This window comes from Helicoverpa armigera, chromosome 12, assembly GCF_030705265.1.
Source record: "Helicoverpa armigera isolate CAAS_96S chromosome 12, ASM3070526v1, whole genome shotgun sequence".
NCBI classification, from domain to species: Eukaryota; Metazoa; Arthropoda; class Insecta; order Lepidoptera; family Noctuidae; genus Helicoverpa; species Helicoverpa armigera.
This window is the reverse complement of record NC_087131.1, coordinates 7,979,826-7,990,867: the sequence shown is the minus strand read 5'-3', so window position 1 is coordinate 7,990,867 and position 11,042 is coordinate 7,979,826. Positions and strand designations below refer to the sequence as shown.

Genomic DNA, 11,042 nt, shown 5'->3' with positions numbered 1-11,042 from the left:
GAATAAACTTTTCACCAACAGTAGTTGGAGTCAAATAGTTTTTTGTTTTTTGTAAATATACACAATATTTACAAAAAAAAACTAGGTATACGCATATTCTAGTGATATGGTTTCCACAAAGTACATTTTCAACTGAAAAACTATTTCATATTTTGCATATTAAAATAAAGTTCCAAGTATTTCCTTTCACAATTATAGACATAAATTGAACAGTTATTCCCGAAAGCGCTAAACGGCTTTTAATAAAACTATATATCGATTTTTTTATTGAATTAAATCGGCGAATGATAATCATCAGTCAGTCAGTTAAACATTTTTATTTGTTCTTATATTTTGAAGTATAAAATACAGCTATTTCGCTTCATAACTTATTCCTTATTTCCATACACATGTAGTGTAGTTGTAAAGTTATTTTCTGTACATGAGGAACTCTTTACAAATCTCTGGGGAAGTACTAATTTGCATGACGAAGTAACGAGTCTCATTGTGAACGCACTCAGAGCTACGAAAGGTGAGATTTTATGCTAATTCCAATTTTACCTAAGTCTGCAATCTGGGTAGCTAAAACCTGGTTTTCAGCTAGAAATGCTAGAGTTGTACAGGTTCGCTAGGGAAATATGTAAGTAAAACGTAATTTACTTATGTATACATTTTGGGAAAACTGAACATTAATGAAGATATTCGATTTATAATATCTTCTTCTGGCATTACAGGCTATATAGGCTTTTAAAAATACGAATTATTATTATTTTCAAAATTGAATAGGTTGCTCAAACAGCCTCACAAATTCCAGTTCTCAATTTAACTAAATATTTTTTTTAGATAGAACGCACTAATACACACATATCGCAACTACGTTATTCGTAAAATTATTCATATCCTCTTTTGGACTCCCTTTTGGATAGTATCGACATCTCGACTGATCTCGTTTTAAATTAGGGTTCGAATCGTCGACAGCTACAAGGTTTTTCATTCCCATCGAAGTTAATTCAAATTAAAGTGCAGTACCATCGTTTCATCCGAAAGCTTTAGCAATTGTTGCGGGAATTAAATTAGGGGTTAAAAGGTCGCGTAAAGAGAATTAAGGGGTAAATTGTCATCATCACTATTTTCTTAATGGGCTCAGTTGAAATTACCTTTGCTGGTGAGACGGAATGAACAGATTAAGAGAAGTGGCTTTGATTCCAGGAAATACAGCTCATTAATGGAGTGGAATTCTATGCCTTAATTTTTAATGTTCTTCTTCCGCAAAACATTTTGTGGTTATTAGTTATTTAGTTGATAATTTTCAATGTCAGTGAAAATAAAATAATAACCAATAGGTATATTTAAAAAGAAAAATATAGTACCGATCAATTAAATGTTTATTAATAATTTCAACAAAAGATGTCACGAAGAGTAGGAAGTAATATTAAACGAACGAAAATATCAAATGGCGTCCATAAAGAATATAAATAACGTTCCAAAAATAATATCTGGAGGCTCATCTTAATATCATATTAATGGGGAACGATTTGATAATATTCCCTTCCGCTTCATTAATTTTATTTTCGAAATAACTTTCAATTATTTTTCTTGGTTTTGAATTCGGTACGCATTGTTTCTTGTATCTGTCCGAGAACCATTTTGAATTGTGTGGACACCCTGTAGTTGGCTTGATATTTTTTGCAGAGGTCTATGAAGGTTGGATGTAGGTACTTGAGTAGGCTATGGTCTAGGGTTGGGAACATATGGTGGAGGGTGTGGTCTCCGAATAACGTCATGACGAGAAATGCGTTTCCGTTGATATCCTTGCGGTCGAGGAGAGCTTCCACTTGGTGCATGCCCCAGTCTGGAGTTTCGCTCCTGGAATTTATAAGGTGGTGTGTTAAAAACATGCCTTTTTAACACGCTTATTAGCTTCACTTGTAACTATGTAGGTGTAGGTATGTCCGGTCTTTGATCAGGTTAAAATTTTGCACACGTTCTGAGTTCTGATGACAATACAATGACTAGCGTGTTTTTTGTTTTTTTTTTTACACTATTTTACCTGATTATTTAATAGATACCAGTTAGTTCTTATTTATTTCAATTTTTACTTTTCAACCGCAAATGCATTTTTTTTAATTTACCACGAAACTACAAAACTACTACACATATGTAGTACACTACATAGTAAGTACACGAAAGTATCTAAGTGGTCAATAGTGATCTCGAAAAACAATGTAGGTATTAATTGTAGTATCAAATTAAAACAATAATTATGACTGCGTTGTAATATTTGATAACAGTGTTGACAGAAATGAGAAAAAAAATATAATTCTAGACTGCTTTTTGCAACTTGTATAATCTCTATGTATGAACTCGCCGAATTGTTAATCACAGTTATTTTTTTACCTACATAGTGGCAGTATTGGGATGGGACACCCAATACCATGAATGCGAAATCATTATGCTAGTAAATTGCACTAGGCTGGTTCAAAGTCCTTAATTTAAAACAAAAGAAGACTTTATAAATGGAACCATAAAATTCGCTATTCATTTGTTACTCACGCAGGTTCATCGCCGTCTTTGATAGCATCAGGATGATGGTGAGCAGCATTCACGCCAATAGAGTAGAACAACAAGCTGCCCGTACAATTGATCCAAAGCCACGTGGACACCACGTGAGGCATGGGGGCGCCACTGGCGAGGCACATCCAGACTGGTAGGAGTAAGCCGATGGCATCGTGCCAGCGGTAGTGACTCTTGAAGAACCCTTGACGAAGGAATATTGAGAGGAATCTGGAAGGTCAATGTATTTTTTTAGTTGTATTGTTTAGTATTGTCTCAGTAAATATTTGCTTAATTTGTTGCTTTTACAAATGCTGCTATCTACTTTCTCCCGTGCAACTCAATTTCGCAGTTTTTGAATTTGTTTTTAGATGCTTTCATAGATTAGGTACAGGTATATAATGCTACATTTGCTTTATCTTAGGGGTTATAGATTCTGAATTCAGATCAATCTCATCCTATTGACATTAATACCAAATGCTACATAGACCAAAAAATCGACCAAGAAAATAATATAAATGAAACTTCGTCTTGCTTAGAAGTCATGACCATTTCCATCACATTATTTGGAGTCAAGTTCTGAATCACTCATGGTCTGCCAATATCTAACTGTAATTAACTTTTTTATAACGCCATGTGCCCTTTGAAAATGTTTATATATTTCGGGTGGCTATCGCAGTTGTTATTAAAACTTATGTTTGTATTCAATGTGTAAATGAATAATAACGTAATTCGTGATAAAAAGGCCAACACGTGAATTATTTTTGAGATACAACGACACACAGTTGAGATTTTGAGTTGAAATCCGAGCTGCTTCGGTAATTTGTTGAGTCTAGAGTAAATGTTTTTTTACACAGTTTGTTAATATAAATTATAACTTATTGCTATGTAACCACAGATCATTATAATAATATCAGCCAATTGTCGTCCACTGCTCAACACTAACCAACAAATCAAATAGAAAATATTATTTCTTATCCTAAACGAGTTCAAAAATAATATCCCAACTGTATCTTGACATTTAAGCTGGTACATTTTCAAAACACAACTCACCTTTTGATAAAACTTAACAAGAATATGAAAGGAAAGAAGAATATTTCTGTTATAAATCCCAACTTGGCGTGCAGTGGTTTGTCTTTCCTCGGATTGTAGAACAAAACCGGTTCTAATGAACTGATTTCCAAATCCATCAGGGTGTTTGTATAGAGGTGGTGAGAGAGTACGTGGGATACCCGGAAATCTCTGTAAAATATATTAGAATAGATTAAAGACCTATTTTTTAAATAAAAATATATGTCTAAGAACCACGGCTGAAACACCACCTTTTATCTAAAAAATGTATAAATCCAAATCGATTAATCTATATAAGAGCTGCAGTAACACAAACATACTGTGATTCGTTGTACGTCGCACTTTACTTAATAATACCCCTCTTTTCGTTGGGTTTCGGTAATAAAACCATTAAAAACCATCGACGTGACTCAGGAAGTGATACACGTAACGAACAAATAAAATATGAACCTAATAGAATTTTTCGTTTAGAAGAACCACAGTTTCTTATGTTCCCTTGATTTATGTAATCACTATGGGAGTGTTTTCAAGAACAGTAACAATCCAAAGTAAAGTAAAACCAAGATCAGATAAGTAGATAATTCCCATAAAATAAACCTCAAGTAAGTAGGTATTGGTGAACATGGAAGATAATTTTGACTAAGTTGAAAACATAAATCTATTCATTTGTAAGGCATCCAAATGGAAGGTAATGGCCTCCCATAAGAATTGCTCTTTGGGATTGTTCCAATTCTATAATGGGTGTTTGAGGAACATATATAGTTTGACTTTGAAAAGTTTTGGCAAACAAGGACTTTTTCGAAAATCGTGAAAAAGTGAAAAAGTGTATAGTTTGACTAAATTATGATAATAATTTTTTGCTGCCTTTAAGCTTCATATTCACACTTATTGAGTGTGACAAATAAAAATAACCCTAGTAAAAGTACCTAATTATTTAATACAAACTTAATACTACGAGCTAATTAAAATAATTAAGTTGAACGTGACGGCGTCATACAATTAATACGTTCTAAGTATACGTCAAAAGGGTTAAAGACATCAGAAGAAACTTTCAAAGCTAAAACTTCTTAATTTCTGAGAGAAACGTCTTGCCTTGATTAAAAACTCTACAATTTTCTCATCAGCATAATTAAGCTTCGTAGTTTGAGTTCGTTCTGGTAATCATGCTGGTTAATACTTAGATTTTTACTGTGGTTAAAAAAACTATCAGCTTTACTGCTTTGAATTCATGCTGACTAAACTCTCATTTGAGTAGGCACTTAACTAATGTTAAACCATTTTCATATGACTTTTACTTATGATCTTAGCTTGTAATGTGGCTATTAAACTGTCAATTAAAAAAAATGCTTTCTCATTTAAATCATTATGTTGAGGAGTAGTTTATTTTTAAAAATAATGTATTTGTGTAAATAATCATATCCAGATTGTTTACCTTTAGTTAAGTGCCGACTCAAAATGGAGTAGGTAAATGCATAATGATCTCGATAACGACATAACTTACTGACTACTAAAACACTCACCTGTAAGACCACATGCTCATATTGAACAAATACATTCTCCAATTAGTTTTTCTGTGTATAAAGTTGTGGCAGGCGACCGTTAAAAAGGCCAAGTTTACCGACGCATACGCATACCAAAACTTTACAGCGAAATAGTTGGTGACTGAGCAGGCACAGGCCGAACTAATGAGCAGAGATACAAACAAGCCATCTGTTATATAATCTGCAGTCTTAGATGCATCCTTAGGGATTTTCTTGAGCTCCTCAAAAGCCGCTCTCTTTAGCGTTTTATAAAAGCCATCTTCTTTGAACGTGAACGGCGAATTACGGGGAGTCTTTGCATCCCTTATATAATATTGTGTAAGAATTTTCTCTGTGGATGGGTTCAAGTGATGAGATTCAAAAGCTTCAGTTATGTCGGTGCCCTGTAATTTGAACATTAAGCTATGATTAATAAATAGTTTCTGCGCACTATTTGCTAAAATAGAGCAACTAAATAATTAATTTTATTTAAGTAAACATTGCAACTACTGCATTACTACTTTGCACATTGCATTAAATATTAAACAGTTTTGAATATTTCCCGCAAGCAATATAAACTTCACCGTTCAAATATCAGAATGTCTTCCAAATCATTGAAAACGAGTAACGGTATTGCCACGTGGAATAGCAATATTGATTCCCTGCTCGAAGAAACGACAGTCTCTAAGCACCTACTAAATATTTGGCTTTGTCTTTAAATTCTCAAAAGTGCGCCCTATGAGGTGTTTAATGCAGGAGGTACTTTATATTTATTTTAGAGAGGCAAAATAAAAAGTTTAGTAGTACATACTTGGGTGAGTTCCAGCCATTCTTCACCTCCAGGGTGGCGCTTCATAAAGCTCGTCAGGTCGTATAGTTTGTCATGAATACGCCATAATCCTTCGGCGCCGTCGTCCATTGCTTTCCCTGAGAGCCACTGCACCGGGTCTCTTAGTCCGTCATCTCGTAAAGATGGGTACTTTAACTGGGGGAAACTGACGTGAGTATTTTTATCTATTGCTCTTTGTTGAGCACCTTCCACCCACTCCGAATTTGGGGCCATATTTATTTAGTTAAATTATTTTATAAATTATATAATCACGCCACAAACCACACGACTGGCGTGATGCACTCAACACACACTGTACTGCATATGCTATCTCGACTAGTAATTTAATGACTTTCATTAACACAAATATTAGTTAGTTGATTGGTTCCTTTGATTTTGTAAATAGAATTAAATATTAAATTACTAGCACATTTGTCAATAAACGATAGTAATTAGGCGTTAAATGTCGTTAAATTGTTGTTAAACTGTTAATGAAGTTTAGGTTTGTATTAGGATTCGTGCATACAAATTAGGCTAATTAATAATTGTGATCCTGAGGCATTTTTATTAGGAGAATTATGCTCATTAGTGATAAAATTAAAATAAATACCTAAATGAACAAAAACGACTCCTTAAATGAAATACTTTATTTTTGGGCGTTTGTTGGTTTTTCTAAGTTGATTGCTTTTTGTCTACTCGTTTTATCTATTAATGACATCTTTACTTGTATAACAATAATTTAAGTATTATTTTTTTTTCTTAATATTACCTATTCTACTACTAGTTTCAGTATAGAAACACCTTTATGATCATATTGCAAGTGCATGGATTACGATAACCTTTGAGATATATTTGTTTATTACACAATGTTTATTCGTTCTTGATCTAAAACTTACGCACCCGGTAATATTACGATCACATAATTCATATAGAAAAGTCAAAATAGTATCCTTTGGACATTCCATACAATAAAAAATACGTGTGTAAACTTCCATGTTCTCTTCCAATTTATTATTCTTATGTGTTAGTTTAAATATTTTTGTTATTTATTTATATTCTCACAATGAAATCCTGTTTACATTTTAATTATACAACTTACTATGTTTTGTGTAAATGGTGTCTTAAGTGATAACAAATCCACACGAAACTTGTTTGATGCACTTGTATACACTTTACGACAAAAAATGATCCATCTTCTTAATTAACTTATTTTTTTAAGTTAAGGTAAAAGGAATATTTTTGGATAACTTTGTACTTTATGCTGTTAAATGTTACTTAATTGATTTCTAATTCTTCCATATGCACAAACTGATGTTGATATATGTTTCATTTAGATCGTTTGAAAATAACGAAGATTTCTCAAACAAGCGCATAATTTTAGCCACGTTTAGATCTCATGTAGAATAAAGTATTCTGTTTCACTCGTAGAATATGTAATAGGAACGTTTGCCAGCTGACTCTCCGACGGTTTTTCGGTTATAGTTCTTTGAACAGACCAAGAATCGTAAAATATATATTTTAGTACTCAATTTCAGTGTGCTCTTGTAAATCCTTGAAAACTTCTGCGGGACCTACTTTTGAATGAGATTTCATTAGCATTTTGGGTTTATCTTTGAAATCATACTCTTAAAACAAAGTTTTACTAATTACTTAAACAATTCTTGTAACATTGAGTAATAACCGAAAGACATATTTTTTTGTTCCCAAGATTTAATTATTGTTATGTTTATGAGCATAATTTTTATCACATGAATTGATATCAACTAATATTATATAGTCATATAAAACAGTTGAATACCGGCCCAGCCATTTAAACTGTTTCCAATGTTTGGACAGTGCGCATGTTGAGTGATAACAACGTCAATTAGTAGTGAATTACGAGAAAACAAGATGGCGCCCAAAGACACGAGTTATATAGAGTGGGCACATCAAACAGCAGCTGAGAAAAAAACTCACGTTAGTTTCCCGCAATTGAAGTACCCTTCGTTGAGAGATGGCGGATTCCGGGATCCCGTACAATGGTTAGAAGGAAAGGCCATGGACGATGGAGCAGAAGGTTTATGGAGAGTACGTGATGGGCTTTTTGATTTCAACGACTTTCTAGATAAGCATCCCGGCGGCTCCGAGTGGCTTGAGCTATCTAAGGTAACCTAATTACCCTTGTATATTTTTGTTGTGAGTGAAGTGGGGTCTAGGCCCGTAGTAATAAAATATGAACGTCAATTTATTCTGCTACACCAATATTTGCGATTTCGTATTCTATTTAAGGTACAGTCAAGAGTTAATCGTAGCATGTTTGAATATCTAATTTTGGAACTATTGTAACATTATGAGTATTTCCAGGGAACAGACATAACAGAGGCTTTTGAGACTCATCACTTGAACCCAGTCGTAGAAAAAATGTTAGAAAAGTATTATGTGAGAGACGCTAAGACTCCCAGGAATTCTCCTTTCACTTTTGAGGAGGACGGATTTTACAAAACATTGAAACGTGCTGTGAGGAAAGAAATAGAGAAAATTCCAGCAAGTGAGCGAAGGAAGCCAAATTATATTATTGACGGTCTTTTTGCAACGACATTGATATCGTCTGTTATATCATGTTGGGCTGCCAACTATTGGGTTGTGATGATTTCCTACTTGGTGGCGTCTCTAAGCCTTGCATGGACTTGCATTGCGTCACATAGTTACATCCATATAAGATCAAATTGGAGGATGTATCTTTTTAATTTAACCTTATGGTCTTACAGGTCAGTATCTTTAAGATCTTAAAAACTAATAAATACCTATTATAATGATAAAAAACATTGATTGAAAATCGTTATTCTTACAGAGACTTCAGAGTATCCCATGCACTTTCTCACCATCTTTATCCGAACACTCTTATGGATCTAGAAGTGAGTGCTTTCGAACCAATAGTGTTCTGGAATCCAAGGAAGAAGCCTATATACTCGTATCTTACCATCGTAATCGAATGTATTTTCTTCCCATTCTCGACGACTTTGAATTTCTTGAAAAGGTATGATAGTATTTCTTAATCTCATTTGAACCTTAAATTGAGTTTGGAGAAGCACGGAAACTGGCTTCCTGAACAGTTATGCGGGTGAAAACAATTCTAAAATATTTTCTATCTTCATTACTTCTGTTTTATAAATATCTATGTCTATGTTTACAGATTCGTCAGTAATTTCATCCGTAAAGACTTCTTCAAACGCCACTACAGATGGCACGACGGTGTTGGCTTTCTTCTCCCCATTTTTATGTACATCGTCAGTGGTTCCACCTTCTACCATGCCGTCACCTCTTGGATGTGGATCGTTTGTACTGGCAGCTTCATCTTCATGAGTATTGGGTCCAACGCTGCTCATCACCATCCTAAGATCTTCAAAGATGGCGACCAACTCAGGTAAGCTGACTTTTGTATTCATTGCTGTGGTAGTTTTTTATCTATACATGTGCAATGAAGATGACATTATATAGTGCAACAGTTATTTAACAGGCTAATTAAATATCCATTACAGTCTCTAATATGAGACAGTTTGAGATTAGGTAAAACATTAAGTAATACGTCTTTCCAAACAAACTGTGTACAATTTAGTTCCAATAGCGTACATTCGAAACATATTTTAAAACGTCTATTGTAAACAGCAATACTTTAAAACCATGTCACATGCAAAACTAGTTTTCATGACATTTTTATAGCTTGGTCATAAAACTTGAGTTTATTCTATACTCTGTTCGACGTTAAGTTATATCTATCATTCTTCAGGGAGAAAACTGTCGATTGGGGCATGCATGAGCTCGAAGCTGTGATGGATCGTAAGGACATCAATGGAAGCCTCTTCACTTCAATGACCTTCTTTGGCGACCATGCACTGCATCATCTCTTCCCGACGTTAGATCAAGTTGTCTTAAGAAATCTGTATCCAGTTTTCTTAGAGCATTGTAAAAAGTTTAGAGCTAATTTCAGATTGACGTCGTCATTCGATCTTTTTATTGGACAAATGCAAATGGCTGTTAAAGAAAATCCTACTTTGCTGGATGAGAATCAGTAAAACCATGTAAAAATGTTATTATTATTTTTACTTAATTCTGAGTGTAATATTATGGTGCAGCAAAACTTGGATTGTTACTCTCAGGTAAAATTATATTATTTTAATAAATAAGTTATGATATATTACGCATATTTATTTTTATTACAAGTTTTAAACTACATGTTTTTCACAGAGCTATTCTAATCTTGTCTAAAAGGGTAAGTATTAAAAAATATATTTGTCCATAAGTATGTAATCACTAGGTATACAAAGTTATCAATCTATTATTGAAATATCAAACCTAAGTTAGTTTTCAAAGTGAGATCAAGAGGTCGCTGACATTATCCTAAATATAAAATTATCTTCGAAGTAAATATTTTTGCAGATAAAGAAAATAAAATAACAATGATTCTGCGGCCCCGTATTAATTTATAAAGCTCTATAATCAATATTGCAATGTTTTGTTACACAAAAGTCAATGATAAAGACGACCTTTTGGTCTCGCTGTGACTTCGTTTATCAGAAGTCGATGAATAAATTATCGCAATCAACTTTTCCTAACAATAACACGGTTTATAGAGGGTCACGCTTTGATATCAGGGATTTTGTTGATGTTTATTATTGTTATGGGGATCTCTCTATATTAATGAAGACAAGCCGTAGAAGAACATCAATGATGCCAGGAGCTTAAGCTTGAGTAAGTATGGGTGTTTTTACTATTCCTATGGTTTTCACTATCCTTTCTTCTAATCGTCTAAATTATCTTATCCTAATTAGGTATTATTTACAGGTTGCACCGACATTTCATTAAAATTTAAACAAAGGACAATGGGCACAAATATATGGGACCTGGTATACCCCACCAATAGGAATGTCATATATATCATTGGATAGGCCTTTTTATGTAGAACAATATTTACTATGACAGCTTTGCTGAAATGTTTGTCCGTTCTGAGATATAGATCAAAAACTGTGCAAAAGTTAGAACTAAGTAATCTATTGATACCTCAAGTTTTTAAAGGAAAATCTAAGTACTAATAACTTTAAGTCTTGTAAGTA

The 11,042-nt window shown here is 33.5% G+C and overlaps 2 protein-coding genes across 2 annotated transcripts; one reads left to right on the top strand and one right to left on the bottom strand.

Annotated features, from left to right (window-relative positions):
* Positions 1-1,346: 1,346 nt before the first annotated feature.
* Positions 1,347-6,331, bottom strand: LOC110384000 (cytochrome b5-related protein). Its single transcript, XM_021345009.3, has 5 exons — positions 5,935-6,331; positions 5,124-5,527; positions 3,586-3,774; positions 2,533-2,763; positions 1,347-1,845 (listed from the first exon to the last, which is right to left on the bottom strand). The coding sequence occupies exons 1-5, from the start codon at positions 6,184-6,186 to the stop codon at positions 1,563-1,565; spliced, it is 1,359 nt and encodes a 452-aa protein (XP_021200684.3). The 5' UTR covers positions 6,187-6,331; the 3' UTR covers positions 1,347-1,562.
* Positions 6,332-7,749: 1,418 nt separating this feature from the next.
* Positions 7,750-10,126, top strand: LOC110384008 (cytochrome b5-related protein). The gene is made up of 5 exons (XM_021345020.3): positions 7,750-8,097; positions 8,296-8,699; positions 8,783-8,968; positions 9,125-9,355; positions 9,719-10,126. Exons 1-5 carry the CDS (start codon positions 7,843-7,845, stop codon positions 10,002-10,004), a joined length of 1,362 nt encoding a protein of 453 aa, XP_021200695.3. The 5' UTR covers positions 7,750-7,842; the 3' UTR covers positions 10,005-10,126.
* The last annotated feature ends 916 nt before the right edge of the window (positions 10,127-11,042 follow it).